The 20405-nt window shown below is 41.4% G+C and overlaps 1 protein-coding gene across 1 annotated transcript; it reads right to left on the reverse strand.

The window, feature by feature from the left end:
* Positions 1–3096: 3096 nt before the first annotated feature.
* On the reverse strand, positions 3097–9912 carry LOC139471423 (uncharacterized). The gene is made up of 6 exons (XM_071253786.1): positions 9819–9912; positions 6849–7091; positions 6429–6599; positions 5714–6019; positions 5055–5133; positions 3097–3499 (listed from the first exon to the last, which is right to left on the reverse strand). The coding sequence occupies exons 1-6, from the start codon at positions 9910–9912 to the stop codon at positions 3097–3099; spliced, it is 1296 nt and encodes a 431-aa protein (XP_071109887.1).
* Between the last annotated feature and the right edge of the window lie 10493 nt (positions 9913–20405).

Here is a 20405-nt window from a genome sequence, read left to right on the forward strand (position 1 = left end):
ACCCCTAGCTCTCAGTGTTTGTGTAGTTAGAACGAGGTTCCCATGGTAACGTTTTCACTGCATAGAGTTCATTTTTATTTGGATTCAATTTATACAGTTTATTGTCAATTTGAATTTTGTAAAAAAAATGTAAGTACTTGAAAGAAGTTACATGACCGTCAATCGTCCGGCATGAGTATCGCATGTTTAAAATGTTTACAGCGTTGCCACTGCTTCTCTGGTTGAAGACATGACAATTAATTATTTAGAGACTGAAATTAGTTGGGTATATATCACATTTTAACTGGTGGCAGCCAATTGACAGTTTCTGTCATTGATCTTTCACGCAATATAGTAGTATGGCCATTATGCTTGAACCATGTCCTTGTCATCAGGGCAAGTCTTTACTTGTTTGTAACTGTCGGGGCTATATATTGAGTTCTAATCCTATAACTGACCCGTGAAGATCTTGGGTAGAATAGGGCGCCAGCAACCCATGCATGCCTTAAAAGGCGACTATGCTTGTCGTAAGAGGTGACTAACCGGATCGGTTGGTCAGGCTTGCTGACTTAGTTGATGCATGTCATCGATCCCAATTACGTGGATCGATGCTCATGATGTCTGGTCCTGACTCGATTGTTTACAGACCACCGTCATAGAGCTGGAATATTGCTGGGTGCGGCGTTAAACAACAAACCAACCAACAACCAGCCAGCGAATCCTTATGATAACACTACAGAAGATGACACATTGCAACAAGAATGTTCCGGAGGTAAATATAATATTATTCTACCGGGTACCCATCTACTGCGGAGTGACTTTGGGGCTCAGTTTATCTTACCCACTTGCATACCCTGGCGTACGTACTGGTGGTAAAAGTCAACCAACGGTCTGAAGCCATGTCTATTGACATCAAGGTACTTTCCACAAGAAGTAGCATAATCTTGCTCCACTGCTGTCACAACTCGCTCCAGACACCAGCTCCTGTATCGTACATGGCCAGAGTCAACAACCTGAGCACTTGACTAGAAGCAGTTCGAACCCAGAACCACCTAACTGGGGAGGCTCCACTTTCCTCTCATGAGCAGATATGTCCACTTTTGGGTGTGGTGCTAGTGTTAATTAAAGCGACAAAACCCTTTCCATATTCATGAGAAATCCCTGTCAAAACCAGAGCCGATTGTACAACTCCCATTGTAATATGAGCACGTGTTTATGAATCACTGCTACTTAAGGATTGACTGGGTAGATTTTACGGTTCTCTGGGGTACCTCAGTTTTTCGATTCATACCTCAATGAACCGAAAATCATACACAGTCAGACAACGAAAACATAATTTTTACAATATTTTATTAAAAAAAGTTGTATATATCAAAGCAGACAAAAAGGACATTTATTAACATTCCAAGTGTAGGAATACATACTGTGGCGTGACATGAATCAGGTGAGTGTTTAATGTATATACATAACTTGACACGCCCACAAAGTCAGTAGCCAATCAACGGAGAGTAGGATCAAAACAAAGTTTATAGGACCTGTCAATCAAGGCAAGAGGCGAGACTGTCCGAGAGAAGGCGGCTGTTTCAAATGACATGGTCAGTTACCACCAGATTCAAACATTTGTTCGCGAAGAACGGGAAAACAGTTGAAAAAATGCGGGTTAGAAATGAAACATGAAGGGTAGTTTGGACATTGAATATGCACGAATTTCGAAACATGTTCTGCGCATGACAATTCACGTGAGCAGAAAGGGAATTCCCTCGACTGTATTGTTGGGATTCCACGACATTCCGAAGTGATAACAGTAGTCCGCCTCGGTGGGCGAGGCTTAATTTTTTTTCATTCATTAGGATTAGAATGCAATAACACGGGACCGATTCAGCTAATTAGAATGCAGGTATTGCAATGAACACAGCGAAAAGTTAATTACATATTAAATGTATACAGTGATGATACCAGGTGTTCGCGAAAAAGTGAGCGTAGCCTGCCCCAGCGGTGGAACCCGTCACAAACACATGCACAGGCAAGACAATTGTTTATCTGAAAAAAGAAAAAACACAGGAACATACGGTACAAGTCAAAAAAAGGTATTGCATCGGACGTCATGTTTGTCACTGATGAGTCAAATTTTGAAATGATCTCTACATTTCTACCATAAAACTTGTTGAAAACTGAGGGGAGCCACTGCCCAGGCCTTTGAGGGCTGAGAATACATCGCACAAACGGTATGTCAAAATTCATACAAAGTTCGTGCACAGAGCCTATTGACTTATTTCAACTTGTGCAAATGGCGGGTGCTAGCCTTTGGGCAGGACATGCTTCCTTTTTCGCAAACACCTGCTGTCCTCGCTGATTTTCAATAGTCCATTTTTGCCCTGTGCGCCAATGGAATCTTTTCGGCGGGTAATGAAGAATGATTATTCTCTTGCTTTGACATTATATGTACCATAATAAACAAACTCCTGACGCTAGTTGACTAAATATAGACAAAGGTCACTACGACACTGCAAAAGGTCGTATGTGTTCACGGGCAATAGGGGAAAGAAGAATGAGAAAACACTGATCTGTTGACCATGGTGACTAAGTGTATATCCGTGACTCTAATGTTACAAACCTTTCCGTTGTTCTCCCGCATGCGGCAGTGGGCGATAGAAATGATTGAGTGAATGTTGTTTGACGCCATATCACAACATTCAGTAAATAGGTCTTTGAAAGGCATTTAGAAGTGAGATACACATAAGGAAGAGAATATATGGATGTCAACGTCTGTATTATGAGGAACACAACGTTTCGGAGTACATGTTTACATATATGACATCCATATATTCTCTTCCTTATTCTGTACAGAGTCAAGTCTGAGCCAGAGACCAAGGCGACACACATTCACCAGGTTCTACATATAACCACCCGATCCAGATCGGTAGTCATGGTAATTATAAGGTTCTGGTTTTCCATCGTTTGGGGTGATTACCGGGACACGAAATACAAATATGCATAGTGTTATAAAATAGAAACTTTAACATGTTTACAAAAGAAACAGCACCTCGGATACAAAAGTATTGATTTGCAAATATGTACATGTTAAGATTTAACCTAACATCAAATACTGCGAGATTGTTATTTGAAGAATGCATGGTCGTAATGGCTTGCATCAACTTCATGTGACGCCTTCCCGGTCACACGCGTGTGATCATACACGTCATCCACTGTGTCTGCTGATGATTGGCTGAATATCGCGCGAGCATATGTGTTGTCAAAGGTGATTGGTTGTTTCTTCTCTGTGATTGTTGCTGTGTCATAGGTTTGGTCATTGACGTCTTGCTTCATGGGAAGAGCGCCATCATCCACGGATGCGTAATGGTAGCCTGACTCAGTGTTACAGTCATGCACTTGTGATGGTTGTTTCCTCTGTATTTTCGTGACAACAGCGTACTCAACCTCCGGTTTTGTCCTTACATCAGTGACTGTACCAGATTCAGTGTCGTCATTAGTCCTGACACGTAGTCTTTTCTGTTTGTTTCTGAAACAAGTTGGGAGTAAAGGTTCATGATATCCCTGTGCAATGTACTGATGGTGCATGTTAGTTACACAAACTCTGTAAATTACAGTTAAAACACTATTGAATAAGAAAATTGACATCGAAACAAGCCAGGCGTCAGGTTTATGGCCGGAAGCCTTATTTCTACTTTCATCCATCTGGAGGCGGAGTCTTCACTGCCTATATATAACCAATTGTCCAGGCTGCATGTTCTCAGCTCAACGTCAACCCCCGGACTTCTTCCTGTGAACGTACATTCGTTTGTCAACCAGGTGTGGTGGCTTACACTTATCTGATGTTGACATTTCATGTCACAAGTAAGCACTCCCCTTTATCGTACCCATTCTACATCTAAATCTAATATATTACTTATTCACCAATCAAGTAGTGTAAACCCAAGTTAACACCATACTTATTGCTATTATTATTTAACATACAGCTGGACATATACTTATATTCACATTGGAATATTTTGAACAAAATATTTTCTGACAAATATGCTTCCTTCACAAAATGTGATCATTTACACATAAGTTGGTTTGATTCTGATTTTATATGGCACCAAGCAATATTCCAGCTATGTGACAGCGGTCTGTAAATAATCGAGTCTGGACAAGACAATCCAGTGATTGACATCATGAGCATCGATCCACGCAATTTGGATACAATGATATGCAATCAGCTTGGTCAACCGAACCTTCAATAAAAAATACTAGGTTGTTTGGATACATGTTCTTTTGCTTAATGCACATAGGTAGGTATTTCGTTCACGAACAATTACAATACTCCACGTGTATGTCCTTCACGAACAATTACACTATTTCAGTTGGTATTCCCTTTACGAACAATTATAATACTCCACGTGTATTCCCTTTACGAACAATTACAATACTCCACGTGTATTTCCTTTACGAAACAATTACAATGCTTTACTTGCATTTCCTTTACGAACAATTACAATACTCCACGTGTATTTCCTTTACGAACAATTACAATACTCCACGTGTATTTCCTTTACGAACAATTACAATACTTCACTTGCATTTCCTTCATGAACAATTACAATACTCCACGTGTATTTCCGTTACGAACAATTACAATACTTTACTTGTATTTCCTTCACGAACAATTTCAATTCTTCACTTGTATTTCCTTCACGAACAATTACAATACTTCACTTGTATTTCCTTCACGAACAATTACAATACTCCACGTGTATTTCCTTCACAAACAATTTCAATACTTCACTTGCATTTCCTTCATGAACAATTACGATACTCCACGTGTATTTCCTTTACGAACAATTACAATAATTCACTTGCATTTCCTTCATGAACAATTTCAATACTTTACTTGTATTTCATTCACGAACAATTACAAACTTCACTTGTATTTCCTTCATGAACAATTACAATACTTTACTTGCATTTTCTTCACGAACAATTACAAAACTTCACTTGCATTTCCTTTACGAACAACTACAATTTTTCAGTTGGTATAACCTTAGCGAATACCTACAAAGTTCAATAGTTGTTACCTTTGACAGAGGACAATTACAACCCCAGCTAAGACCACAACTGCTCCCCCTGTAGCTCCAGACGAGACGGCAATAACGACTGAAACACAACAGAAGTTGTTGAAAGTGTCAATGTAGTACACTTCTTGTACAATAATGCAGATCAGTAGTTGTAAATAAAAGCGACTTAACCCTTTCAATCATCATAATAAATCACTTTGATCACATCGCATCGACACCAAGGAGTTAGTATCTAAAATCTTTAAGAGACATTTAGAAGCTTTAGTAGCAATGACGACATTGTTGACTGTTGACCAGTATTTTTGTCAACCACATGCTAGATAATGTTCCAGGATTCGTACTGAAAAAAAATGTATAAACAGTATTTTGGTTTGGTTTGGTTTGTTGTTTAAGCCGCATTCAGAAAATATTCCAACTATATGACGGCGGTCTGTAAATAATCGAGTCTGGACCAGACAATCCAGTGATTAATATCATGAGCATCGATCCACGCAACTTGGATCGATGACATGCATCAACCAAGTCAGCGAGCCTGACCACCCGATCCCGTTAGTCGCCTCTTACGGCAAGCATGGGGTATAAACTGTAACAGAAGTTGATATCCATATGGCAATTAAGTCCTCATGAACAGCTTACGAGGAACAAAAGAGATTCCTTGCCTGGCATTGGTGTTGTTGGCATGACAGTTGGTTTTGTAGAGATCATGGCAATAGTGTCCGATGACATCATTGACGTTGATGATTCTAGTGTTGAAAGGGCTGTAGTTTCTATACTTGAAGACGTGACTGACGTCGCTGTTCTTGTTGTTGTTGATTGTGTTCTTGCTGTCGTGGATTGTGTTGGTGCTGTGGATCGTCTTATTGCTGCTGTGAAAAGTTGTGAATTAGCTGGAGTTGTAGTTGGTGTCATTGTAGATGTGATTGTACGCCGAGATGTCGTTGTTGTTCTCTCAGTTAGGGAAGAACCTGGTGTAAGGACAAACAGAATGGTTGGTGTTGTGATAGGTTGCATCTTGCATGACACGGTGACAATCGTACAGTGTTATCGGGCTTCAGTGTACATCTCCAGAAAGTCACGACCATTTGAGCTGAGGCCATCCATATATGAAAAAGTAGCAATTATTGAACAAGTAATCTTAAAATATGTTTCAAATGGCCAGTCAAATCAATGTTTCCATCTGTTGACTCATCAATTAACAATTTATCTAGATGGTTATTTTATGACGTAATCGGCATCGTAGCGTGGTGAAATGTACACTGGTACATACAAATATTAAATGTGACGGGATACGATATTAACACACGAGTAGATTTTAGAATAAGTATTTAGATTATGAAGCAAGGTGACAATGCCGAGGTGATATGGGGTTCATACTTGCAGCGTGGCATATGCTGTATAGTCTTGTACTACAGTTCATATAGTTCCATGTTCCATATGCATCGATGGATGTGTCACCCGGGGGCTGTGTTATCAGACAGTCTCCTGGTGCCTGGACTTCTCCTGCTGCCAGTCTTTTAAAGTAACCTTGAAACCCTAGTTTTTTCCCTGAAGAAAGTTGTTGTTTGACGTTTAATGAATCAGACTTCCAACCGCAACTCGGGCAACTGTTACCAATAAATCTACTTACGAAAACATATCATAGCATGGTCATGACAATATACTGATTGAGCGACATCCAAATCTTTAACTACATGTAAGAGAGTAATTCAAAATACATTGTCATTGTACATGTGTTCATTTCGTTATGACTTATGTATGACAAATATACCAAATGGCTATTCTTTCATTGCTTACCTGATACCCATGTGAAACCATTTTGCCAACGCAGACCTATCCATGACCCTGTAGAGACACCAGCTGTACGTGAGACACAGTCAACATGCGTCTGTGTTTCCACGTCTTCTATCTCAACAAGAGACCATCCATCACCAAGGCCATTGCAGAAGGTTTTCGACTCCTCCCACGTTCTGTTCTCTCGAGACAATAAGAAACAGCCATCGTCAGGATTTGAGAATTGCTTGCAGGACATCGCACTGTCTGTGAAAAACAGCATGATATTTTGCATGTACAATATAACAACTTCCAAATATCGTTTTTTAATGTTTGTTTGTTTGTTTATTTGTTGTTTAACGCCGCAATATTCCAGCTATATGACGACTGTCTGTAAATAACTGTATACTGACTACGAGCCGACCAGTCCTTGTTTTAGCCCCTTAATGCCGAGCGCCAGACAGGGTAACAACAAGTACAATCTTTTAACGTCTATTGGTATGACGCGGCCGGGGATCGAACCCCGGACCTTCCTCTCTCCGGCGGACTTCCACGATTAGAATGACCGCCACACCAAAAGCAGTTGTAAAATCAAATTACTCGCATGAGCGAAAGAAACACTGTGCTAAGATAGAAATATATGAGTATGAGATTTTGACCATGGTATATATTATGATAGAAAGGAGCAATAAATCACTGGACAGTATGGGGTGTTCACCATTTTGAGTTAACACATTCCATTGAAATGGATTCATGAACGATTTGACCTCAAACAACAGAAAGCAGTACAAATAAGTTCTGACTTCTTCACTTTTTCAAATCATCATGCAGTATTATATTGTATTGTATTGTTTGTTGTTTAACGCCGTACTCAGCAATATTCAAGCTATATGACGGCGGTCCGTAAATTATGGAGTCTGAACCAGACAATCCAGTAACTGACATCACACCAATTGGGATACGATGACATGCATCAATCAAGTCAGCGAGTCTGACCAACCGATCCCGTTAGTCGCCTCTTACGGCAAGCATAATCACCTCTTACGGGAAGCATGGGTTGTTGAAGACCAATTCTACTCCGGATCTTCATGGGTCCGTTTTCGATGAGGAAGTGGAAGGGTGCGACATTTTGAAAAATATTTCGGTTATATGATGGCGTTTCAGAAAGTGTTTGAAAGTCTAAAATGATGCAGTTCGTCCTCTCGTGTAAAGATATTGAGCTGACAAACCTAGAATCATAATGGACGAAAATTGGGTTCGAACCCAGAATCTTCACATCCTGATATGGCTATGGGACGAAAGTGTGCATATGTCATTGTCATATAGAGCATTTTGCTATCGATAGCCCTACTCAGGATACATTGTGCTTACCAAAATTCCAAAATTTTAACTTGATTTAGCGTTATAGATATTCTAAAATTATAGAATATCTGAAGATAGAGGAATGTGTTCCATTTATAAAATTATTATTTTCATAAGTTATGGTGAAATGTGTGGTTGGTTTCCTGCGCTTTTGGACACCTGGTATTATAACTATTTGATACTGATTAATAAACACATGCTCATGATTGATAAAGTCATGATATAATTTTTGGCAGAGATTTCTTATGAAAATGTTTTTTGTCGCTTATTTTTTATAAATTCAATGCTGAAGGTCATTGTCTTTTCATTTAAAGATACTTGTAGTTGAAAGCTATACTTTTTGCTTGAAAATGACCAGTCGGGTAGATATTTCATTCTTATTTTGTTATAAACAGGGCAAATACTGGTTACAGACGGGGCAAATTCTTAATGACTTATCAATATTGAAACATCTTCCTCTATTCACCTACAAATCATTCAGACCAAGTCTAAAGCGTATAAATGTATTGCGGAGGTGTTTGAATCTTACATCTGCGTATCTCGAACTTCCTGAAAGTGTAGAATGCCAATCCTGTCGAAATATATCTATAGCACGAGTACGAAATTGTTGTAAAAACATATTTATGTTCCCAATGTATTGCGAGTGAACCAGTGACCACAGTGAGAGTGAGTGAGTGTTCATTCATGCAGCTGCTAGGAATATTCCAGCAATATCACGGCGCTGGACACCACAAATGCACATCCATGTGAGCGTTCGAATCCGGGCCTTCGACTTGACAAGCTAACGCTTAACCACTAGGCTACATCGCCGACCCTCATGATCATATGCCTTTCTCTGCATTAATTTAAAAGCTTTCGAAAGCGACACGGTTGCAGGAAAAAATTGCTTTAATCATCTGGGCAAATATATATCTCACTTCCTGCCGTGACTTACTGTCGAGCGGCTTGAAAAGTAAACACTGCATTAGTTCACGATCTTGGAAATGATGACACGGCGAGTTTACTGTTCATGCATGTTTTGTGTTCGTCACTGTCAAATGTTATAATTAAAACATATCCTGTCGAAATCATATCCCAATTCTTTCTTGTTTACCTTTGTTTACTTTTGAATTGTTGTCATTAATCTATGATTATTTATTTGTAATTAACACCAGTCTGGATTTAACAATAAGAATCATTGCACCGAGTGAGTGAGTAGGGTTTTACGCCGCTTTTAGCAATTTTCCATTAATATCAAGGCGGGGGACACCAGAAATGGGCTTCACACATTGTGCTCATGCGGGGAATCGAACCCGGGTCTTCAGCGTGACGAGCGAACGCTTTAACCACTAGGTCACCCCACCGCCCCAGAATCATTGCAGAGCTGCCTGGTTGGTGAATGACGTCATGCTACATTCTCATGACGTAATAGTGACGTCGAGTGTATTTTGTATGCGACCAGTTTCAATCGACATCTCCCGCAACGTTAGAATAAACCCAAAAACCTACACACACATACAATCCAAGATCTGATCATTCTCATAATCAAGGTAAATTGAGTGACCCAGACACATGTAATCAACCTGAAAACACACCACTGGAATTATCAACGCTTTGACATCATGATTTGTGTTATGTATGATACATCCTTACCGGCTGCAGATCTGTCCATCCAAAGGAATATCCAGATGGAGTATAATGCAGAATGTTGAACATACGCGGGTATCAAGAGCCTTGCGACAGACATGTTTCCCCCTCAACCCTTCTACAGCCAGTGTCCTACCAGGAAGTGTAACTCGATGACAGTGGGCATTGGGAGCAACAGCTCGACTATTTCTGAATCATCAGTGTCAATTCGTTGTTCCGTTTTCAGTTTCCGCACATTTTCATTGTCTGTCGCCAATATAAATAATAACAATACAAGTGACATTTCATATGTTTTCGCTATTTACTTTCGATGTGGTAAACGTCCGAGACCTGCATCACTTCGGGCTTTCCTGCCACATTAAGCTGACATGCCGTGATATAACTGGAATACTGTTAAAAGCGGCGTTAAAACCAACTCACTCACTCTGAATCCAAAATGTGACCCCGACCTCAACTGACACCACCCCTATCCACCCCCACCCTCACTCCCACTCCTACTCCCACCCACACCAAAACATCCCTTAGCCTCAACCCTTCTCCCACTTCCACTCCCTACCCCAAAAACACCCCCATCTACACTCCAACCCCCAACCCCTATCCAACCTCAACTCCTACTTCCAGCCCCAAACCCCCGCCCCCACCCTCACCCTCACTCCTACCCCCACCCCACTATAGTTTAATTCACAATCTGGCCCTCCGTGACGAGATATGTGTTCCGTGTTCGTTCATAGGTGAATGCAGTGAATGGTAGTTTATTGTAATGATTTTAAAAACTAATTTAACATACTAGTTTAATTTAGATTAATACCAACACAATCATTCACTTTGTTTTTCTAAGCCAAATCTTATGTATTGTCTATGCTAAGGATCAGCTATATATGTGCTATGCACTACATAAGAAGAAATTCAAAATAAATCCCTTGATTCAGCCTTATTTCATGGAAAGTTTCATTTACAAAATACTCAGAGTGAAACTTCACAGCTGCTGTCATGCTCGCTTTTCCGCTTCAACTTTACAGGAAATCAAAACAGCCGACGAGGAATAAAGTTGTCCGTGTTTGAGTAACATTGTCGTAAACTATTTAAAAAACGTAAACAAATCAAGCAGTTGAACAATGATTGGGTGAGTGAGTGAGTTTGGGTTATTATTAATTGTTAACAGTATTTCGGTTGTATCGTAGTTTATCATCAAGAGATGCAAAGATATCCACCAACTGGCACCTGACATAACAACAATAATAATAATTTTTCAATAAGCAGATCACGGCATCACCAAGGGACGTCACTCTACACGAAGAAGTGGCCTCCACCAACCCATCTTACCCTGAGTGACGTCTGACCGAAATAGGAGGCAAGCACGGATGGTCCGAATGTCATTGTCAGAATGTAGTAATTTGTAGATGAAGTAACTCTTCTATGTATGGTGTAAGTGTTGGGATAATAAATACTCCAAGGCATAAAAATACCATAACAATATCACATACGTCACCACATTAAAAGACAGAGCATCTCGACATTCCTCTGTCTGTCATATAATGTTTCTTATATGTAGATAAATGTGCTATCACAAGTTAACTGGGCATGTAAGCAGGTTTAATGAACTCAGAAACTATAATACATCTTTTAACAATTGCAGTAATCTTACTGTACTGTGTGTGTGTGTGTGTGTGTGTGTGTGTGTGTGTGTGTGTGTGTGTGTGTGTGTGTGTGTGTGTGTGTGTGTGTGTGTGTGTGTGTGTGTGTGTGTGTGTGTGTGTGTGTGTGTGTGTGTGTGTGTGTGTGTGTGTGTGTGTTGGGGGGTGTACTTTATATAGGTGTGGACGGGCTGTACTGTGTCTGTCGGTATGTGTCATGGGGGAGGAGGAGCTGTGCCTCTGTGGGTTGGTGGGGGGGGGAGGCGGGGGCTTGGGCTATCCTGTGCCTCTGTGTGTATGTGGGGTGAGGTACTGTATGCTGACCTCGCCTGAATGCTGACTGGGGGACGGGGATGGGGGGTGTCCTGTACTGTGTGTGTATGTGGGTCTGGTTTGGGAGGGGGAGCTGAACTGTGTGTATGTTTGGGTGTAGACTGTACTTTGCCTCTCTGTGTGACTGGGCAGTCGAGTGTCTGTGTATGTATGTGAATGAGTGTGTGTGTGTGGGGGGGGGGGGGGGGGGGGGTCAGTTCTTTGCCTCTGTGTACATGTGTATGTTGGGGGGGAGGCTGTACTGTGTATGGGGGTGGGGAGTTGTCGGGAGGACTGGCCTGTACTTTGTGTGTTTGTGATGGTGGTGGCTGTACTGTGCCTCTGTGTGTGTGTGTGGGGGGGGGGGGGGGGTTGGTAAAGGGCTGGGGCTACCCTGTGCCTCTGTGTGTATGTGGGGGTGAGGTACTCGCCTGAGTGCTGCCTGGATGCAGATATCAGTGTGTGTGTGTGTGTGTGGCAGTCATCTCGACTGGATGCAGATATCAGTGTGTGTGTGTGTGTGGCAGTCATCTCGACTGGATGCAGATATCAGTGTGTGTGTGTGGCAGTCATCTCGACTGGATGCAGATATCAGTGTGTGTGTGTGGCAGTCATCTCGACTGGATGCAGATATCAGTGTGTGTGTGTGGCAGTCATCTCGACTGGATGCAGATATCAGTGTGTGTGTGTGGCAGTCATCTTGACTGGATGCACATGTCAGTGTGTGTGTGTGTGGCAGTCACCTTCACTGTATGCTGATTTGGTGGATGTGGTAGTCATCTCGACTGGATACTTGGAGTTTTGACAGTTTAGTTGAGTTTTGTAGTTTGTAGAAACTGACAAGTGTTGCCTTTTCTAGACCTGCTGTATTTAAAAGAGTATTTGGTGAAATGCACTTTTGACTGTTTTAATGACGTTTTATATCTTGTAGAAACTTTGAAAACAATCCATACTACTCAGATATTCTATGACAAGCACAGTAACCGGCCTCTCACCTTGACACATACTGTCTCCAAATGACACATTTTGGGCACTTGGCTGACAAATGTCGGCTTTTCTAGACTTGCTGTATTTTAAAGAGTATTTGGTGAAATGCACTTTTGACTGTTTTAATGACGTTTTATATCTGGTAGAAACTTTGAAAACAATCCATACTAGTCAGATATTCTATGACAAGCACAGTAACTGGCATCTCAACTTGACACATACTATCGCCAAATGACACATTTTTGGCATTCGCCTGTTCAATATAGCCTTTCTAGACTTTCTGTATTTTGAAGAGTATTTGGTGCAATAAACTTTTGACTGTTTTGTGGTGTTTTGTAGCTCGGAGAAACTTTGAAAACAATCTATTCTGGTCAGATATTCTATGACAAGCACAGGCCTCTCAACTTGACACATACTGTATCCAAATGACACATTTTTGGCACACGGCTGACAAATGTCACCTTTTCTAGACTTGCTGTATTTCAAAGAGTATTTGGTGCAATAAACTTTTGTCTGTTTAGTGGAAATTTGAAGCTTGTAGAAACTTGGAAAACAATCCATACTAGTCAGATATGCTGTGACAAGCACAGTAACCGGCCTCTCAACTTGACATTCTGTCTCAAAATGACACAGTTTTGGCACTCGGCTGACAAATGTCGGCTTTTCTAGACTTGCTGTATTTTAAAGAGTATTTGGTGCAATACACTTTTGATTGTTTAGTGGAGTTTTGTAGCTTGTAGAAACTTTGTAAACAAAATGTGCATATATTGTCAGAGATGTTTGTGTTTGTCACAAAAATGGTTTGCTGAAGTTTGATTTTGTTACATCGAGACACGCCGTATGGGTAGTCATAATGGGTTGTTTGTCTATCTGATCGGAGTGGAATATTACCGTTTGTGGTGTAAAACCACACACCGACTATAAAACAAAGCAGGGTTGTCTACGTGTATAGAGAAGGTGGATGGGATAGCCAAGTGGCCTGGTTTGTGCGTATATGAGGACGCTTTCGAATCCCACGAGTACAGCCTGTTAAATCCTTTCCTGATGTCCCTGTGATCATGATGTAATACATCCTCGACTACCCAGGGTATTATATATCTCCATGCTATTTCTATAAATACTCAGGCCACATTCACCTCCACAGTTTCGTCTCGGAAATCCATTGCTCCTGTATTCAACTTAGCACAGAAATCCTCGCGCTTATGAGACTGTTTGTTTGTTTGTTTGTTTGTTTGTTTGTTTGTTTGTTTGTTGCTTACAATCCACTCGGCAATTTTCCAGCTATATGACGGGGGTCTGTAAATAATCGAATCTGAAATGCATCAACCACGCTTGACCACCCGATCCCGTTAGTCGCCTCTTACAACTTGCATAGGTTGCAGAAGACAATTCTAACTCAGAGTTTCATGGGTCTCATAGGAGTAACTTAAGTAACTTAAGAGGACATCTATTTTCAGCGTTAACGAAGCCATGGTGGCGAATAGGTCCGGGGTTCATAGCCAAGTAGACTGTAGATGTAATACACTGGATAATCGAAGATGAGTCCAACATTGCCTAAAGTCCTTAAAACCCGAAACTGAGATGTAGTCGATTGGACAGCAGGGTGTTTTATGTCAAGGATTCTGACACGTGAAGGATCTGGGACACACAGATAGCCCACATGTAGACATAGATCTGGCGGGGCTACCGAGTCCTATATCTAAACATCCAGGAGCATAAAGCGTGAACAGTACATGTGTTACAAATATCAGCCTCATAATAGATACCACAGGTACACACAACACATTATCAGGTTCGCAGGCTTCTGCGAGTTCACACTCATTCCTGTGTTGAACTAAAACTTGAAACTATAAAGCCGAACACTGCATGCGTGTTCAACGTTACTTATTATCATTGACTGACTGTACGAGGCAGAACCATGTCCAGAATTGTTCTCGCTGTTTCGGTGTAACCTGCGCTTATCAACGACATAAATCAAACCTATATAAACAATAGCGCTGGGGGAAAATATGTATAATGTTTATCTGAAAAATACATTATAAACTCCATGGGATTCCAGGTTAGAGTATTGGTCAGCAACAACCCTTGCTTGTGGGAAGAGGCGCCTAAATGGATCGGTGGTCGGGCCAGGCTGATACATGTCAGTGTTTCCTAAATGCGATGGTTGAAGCTCATAATGTCAAAACTGGATTGTCTGGCCCACAATCGATTACTTACATACCTACGTCATATAGTTGGACGAGTGCTGCATGACTTCACTAACTCAGTGCATTTCACTGTCTACTCCGACACTAACATGTTAGTGGGTTTTACTGACCAGTCAGTAATTTTTCAACTTAGATTAGTAGGTGGCCTATCTTAGTATATTAAATTGTGCTACTCTGTTAGTAGAGATTACTATCCAACTTTCAAACAACTACTGACCAGTGGAAATCCGGGTAGAGAATAGGTCTTCAGCAATCTATGTTTGCCGTAAAAGGCGACTGACGGGATCGGGTGGTCAGACTCGCTGATGACTTGGTTGATGCATGTCATCGATCCCAATTGCGTGGATCGATGCTCATGATGTCAATTACTGGATTGTCTGGTCTAGGCTCGATCATTTGCAGACCGCCGTCATATAGCTGGAATATTGCTGAGTGCGGCGTTAAACAACAAACAAACAAAAAAAACTTGCCATTACGCCCCCTCAAGTCATCAGGTCAACGTACCCCTACAGTTCCATTCAGCTACACTGTTTGTAAATGTCGTGGTGGTGGTGGTGTAAAAAGAGGGGGTACTCGGCGTTGTAGACGCTGCGTTGCTTGTTCAAAAACAAACAAACAATGAATGAAATCAAGTACATGACAGCTGTATGATAAGCAAATTCCATAAGACCGACAGAAAGAATGATCCACAGTGATTAAGCGACATTCCTTGTAGGTGTCAAAACTAGGAATGGCACCCTACACACGAATGTGGCGCTACTGCGTGAGGCACGTGCAAAGTATAGGATGTGTTTTGGTGTTAAGTCGTACAGACATAAACGTTCTTGCATAGGATGCTCGTCATCAACACTTATCTTTGTTCTAATACTTGGTTTTATGATTCATGACCTTTTTAAAGAGTATTTAGTTTAAGGGTGACGTGGTCCAACAGAAGGTCACACGCTCACACGAAACTGACCAACGTAATAAGAATCTCAAAGTATTGTAGTGCAAAAACAAACCATGGAAACGTTCAGATAACATAAAGATGACGTGTGCACATAGAAGTAACTTTCATTGGATACACGTATACATTGCACAAGGCCATTTAATGATGGGAACGTGAAAAGAAACGGCAGAAGAATAACATTTGCTTGATGATATGGAGGTGGGGGTGGGGGGGTGGGGGTGGGGGGGGGTGCGGTCGGGTAGCCTAGTGGTTAAAGCTGCGGTTACGTTTGCCGACATGGGTACAATGTGTGGAGGCTATTTCTGGTGTCCATCGACGTGATATTGCTGGAATAATGCTAAAAGCGGCGTAAAACCACACTCACTCACTCTCTCACTTCGTGAAAGGGATTAAAAATCTAAAGCAGGCACTTTCATTTCTGAAACACGAAATACTCCTTCAATAAAAAAAGCAGTAGCTATGATAGAATTTTTAAATCATATTACTAAATCTATTTAAATCGGTTGACTGGGAGCCTAAATTACATCATTATTTCCTGACAAAATCTAAAACTGCCCCTTTATCCATGATGTAGGGGTCCAAAACCGTAGCTTAAAAATGCATAATGTTATTATGACTAGAGCATTTAATTTGGTATTGTTCAGAAGTCTCCAAATTGCAATGTTCACATTTAGAAGAGATCGAGACCGCCTGATCAGTGATACTCCTGTTGGAATGTAGCCCACAGTGTCCAGGTCAGAGTCGTGTCAGAATGATCTCATCGCTACTTTAATGACGGCAAAGTTTATGACCATATTTTACAGATAGTCTACAGCCCCTATCTCACATTCACGAGTCTGAACACGAATGAACACGATTTAATATTTTCCTTAAATCGTGTTAGAACGTATGAAGGTCGCGCACTCATTCGTGTTCATTCGTGTACGGTCGCGGGCGGTCGTATGGACGTCGCAGCTCGGCTTAAATCGTGTTATAATGCAAAATGCCGGGCTGAAAAGTCGTGTTCAGTCGTATGAAGGTCGTTTGAAGGTCTTATGGCAGTCGTGTTGAAGCGTGGGAAGTAACTTATACGACCTTCATACGTTTTAACACGATTCAACACGACTTTCATACGTCTTTCATACGACTCCCATACGCCTGAACACAAAATCCATACGTTTGTCATACGACCGGAAGAGCCCATCACGTGACTGAGTGAGAACGTGGGAAACCCCCTGAAAGTGAAAGCTCCTTGCCAAACCTCAGGCGGCCGAAACGGAAGCTCCTCCATGCCAAACCTTCGAAAGGGAAACATCCTACTCCTCCAAAGCTGCTTCTTGCGGGTCTTGTTCGTTGTTGAACATGGTGAAGACTGACACAGAAATGCTGTTGCAATACAGCTTATATACTACATGACCCAAGTGACCAAAATAAACAAAAATATGTCGTATGAAGGTCTTGCTCAGTCGTATGATGATGATGTTTATTTTTTTAGTCGTACATGTATGGACATCGTAATGATTCGGGTTTAATCGTATGGCGGTCGTGTTGAATCGGGTTAAGTCGTATGGGCGTCGTATGACACTCATGTTTGGTCGTATGACAGTCGTATTGGGGTCATGTTAAATGAGGTTAAATCGTGTTGTATCGTATGAATATCTTATGACGGTCTTTTGAGTGTCGTGTTCAGTCATATGAAGGCCGTATGAGGGTCGTTTTGGTCGTATGAGGGTCGTGTTTGGTTAAGAAATTTGCATAAACCACAAGGTCGAGCACGAATCAATACGATTTTTCAACTTTTCTTAAATCGTGTTCGCAATTTCTTAATTCGTGTATGTGAAATAGGGGCTTAAATTTGGATTTTGTAATCCAGATCTGGCCCAAAGATCTGCAATCTCATTCCCATGTATTCCAACATACGCTAAAACCTAAACAGTATCGCTTGCAATGTCCTTCGTGTTTAGAAATGTACCCAGTGTTAATATCGCAAAAACAATGTCATCTCTGGGTCAATTTGCACCAGCTTCTATAGGTTTAGTTGCGCCATGGAATCTGTAAAGATAATTGCTTGCAAAATGGACAAAAGTTCAGGTGAACGATCCATTTGCGTGGATCGATGTTAATGATGTCAATCACTGGATTGTCTGATCCAAATTCGATTATTCGTCATATAGATGGAATAATGCTGAGCGAGGCGTTACACAACAAACAAACATACCTGACAGGAAGCGGTGGATCTTTTCCTGGTTTTGGACCTGGAACTATTGAGACATGTCTCAAGGTCTGACGCAAGGATCATGAATACATAAATTCAAACTTTCCGCATAACAGCTAGAGCAGAATGTGGCATATACTTACACATTTCATAGCATACGTGTATCTCATCTGCACCAGGTGACGAGTTATCTGTTCTTGATATGGCTGCTTCAGGTTCCACGTGAGTGAAAGCACGTGTAGTTCCGAGCTACTTTCCAACATGGCAAAGACATTTCAGGCAGAAATAAGAACAGGGTGAGGTTCAACTGTTGTTTCAGTGGCTTGTGAAGAATTGGATTTTAAATTCTGAGCAGCAGCAGCTTTGGGAGGAGTTGGAGTGAACTTGACCTTTTGAGTTGCTTCAGATATTATTTTCTACTCGTACATTTTGCAAGCACACTTCCTCTTTGTATTGTTACACATCCCTTGTTGGCAGCACTGTGGCTATCCCGTTAATTGGATCTGGATATATTTCTGAACAATTGGCAAATTGGGTAACCATAAGGGCATACAGGAGTTTAGGCAGTTGTAACATCTGGTAGCTGGAGGGACGTGTAGAACGGACCTGTAATACACCCTGCCCTCGCCTGTATCAACACAAATAGTTACACCCGATACTGACACTGTTGATGGTTGGTTGGTGGGTTTGTTGTTTAACGCCGCACTCAGTAATATTCCAGCTATATGACGGCGATCTGTAAATAATCGAGTCTGGACCAGACAATCCAGCAATTGACATCATCAGCATCGATCCACGCAATTGGGATACGATGACACGCATCAACCAAGTCAGCGAGCCTGACCACCTGGTCCTGTTAGTCGTTCTTACGACAAACATAGTAACCCTTTACCGCAAGCATGGGTTGCTGAAGACCTATTCTACCCCGGATCTTCACGGGCCAAATACATCCTGACGCGGTCAGGCAAGCAAGGTTGAAAAAGTAAGAAGGATTGACGTAGTTATCTCCTTATCTTTTCCATGCATAAGTCGTGGTGAATGTTAGACTTAGACCCATCTCATCCACATTCCCATCTGTGTCAACGTTGTTAATAACTACCTTAGATTCACTGAGGCTCTTTTGGGTCGAATGTCACATTCAGTGCAAGGTTAATTTGTCACACCTCCTGTCGTGTATCACCAAATTTCCCTTTTACAATTTTATTCAACTCATGTTCTCGGCTCAACAAAAGTAAATATGACAGCAGCATTGACTGGTAACGTCATTACCAAATCGGGCGTCCTCATGTTTTCCATCATGAGATTGGATATCATTGACTTGTATCTCTCGGCAAATTCAGCATCTGTCGAGGTTTCCTCAAATGAGGTAGTATGGATATCATCCTCTCTGTCCCAATCAGCGTCACTTCTATACCCAAATACATCTACGAACCACGTGAGATGACAGTTGCCCTTGGACACAATGCGCGGAAACAGAGACCACGTCATAATGCCCAATAATAAAGCGAAAGTTGACAGTTTGAAAGTTGAAGTCACCCCTCTTGTCATACAGTCTTGTGGAGGGTGTTTTGTCACTCTGAATTTGCATATCCATAAGAAACAGATCAGCAAGAAGGGGAGAACAGCTGGGGACTATGGATATGCCTCTTGTCTCAAAGTCCTGTCTCTAAAATTCACATTGTTGTTCATTTTAATAGAATTTACGAATTGCATACCTACACCCATCAATGTATCAATTTCCAAATATATTTAAGTTTAATGGATTAATGTCTTCTACAAATATTGATGTGCTCAAGCCTTTGACTGCGTACTAGTATATATTGACTTAAACAAGTACAAATCAATTCGTCCACCCACTATCCACAAAGACATGTACTATACGCCTATAGTATTTCTGTAAAAAAGATTAATTGATATGAGGAATAATTTCAAATATTGTTTTCTAAGTAAACTTCAGATGACATTTACATTAATGTTGACAAATTGTCCTGAACCTCTGAAGATAGAGTGAGTGAGTGAGTGAGTTGGATTTAACGCCGCTTTTAACAGTATTCCAGTTATATCGCGGCGTGTCAGCTTAATGTGGGAGGAAAGCCCGAAGTGATGCAGGTCAGACATTTACCACTTCGGTGAAACCCACGAGCACGGGTATGGTGCTGACAAACCTAGAAACATAATCGGGTCGAACCGGGATTCGAACCCACAATCATAGGTTTCTGGCGTGCCCAAGGGACGCAACTCTGCACAGCGAATCGCGGCGTCTTAGACGACTGGGCCACCCGTCCCCCCTCTGAAGATAGATATGTTACT

Source organism: Haliotis cracherodii, unplaced genomic scaffold (genome assembly GCF_022045235.1).
Source record: "Haliotis cracherodii isolate W230 unplaced genomic scaffold, xgHalCrac1.p SCAF_22, whole genome shotgun sequence".
Lineage (NCBI taxonomy): Eukaryota > Metazoa > Mollusca > Gastropoda > Lepetellida > Haliotidae > Haliotis > Haliotis cracherodii.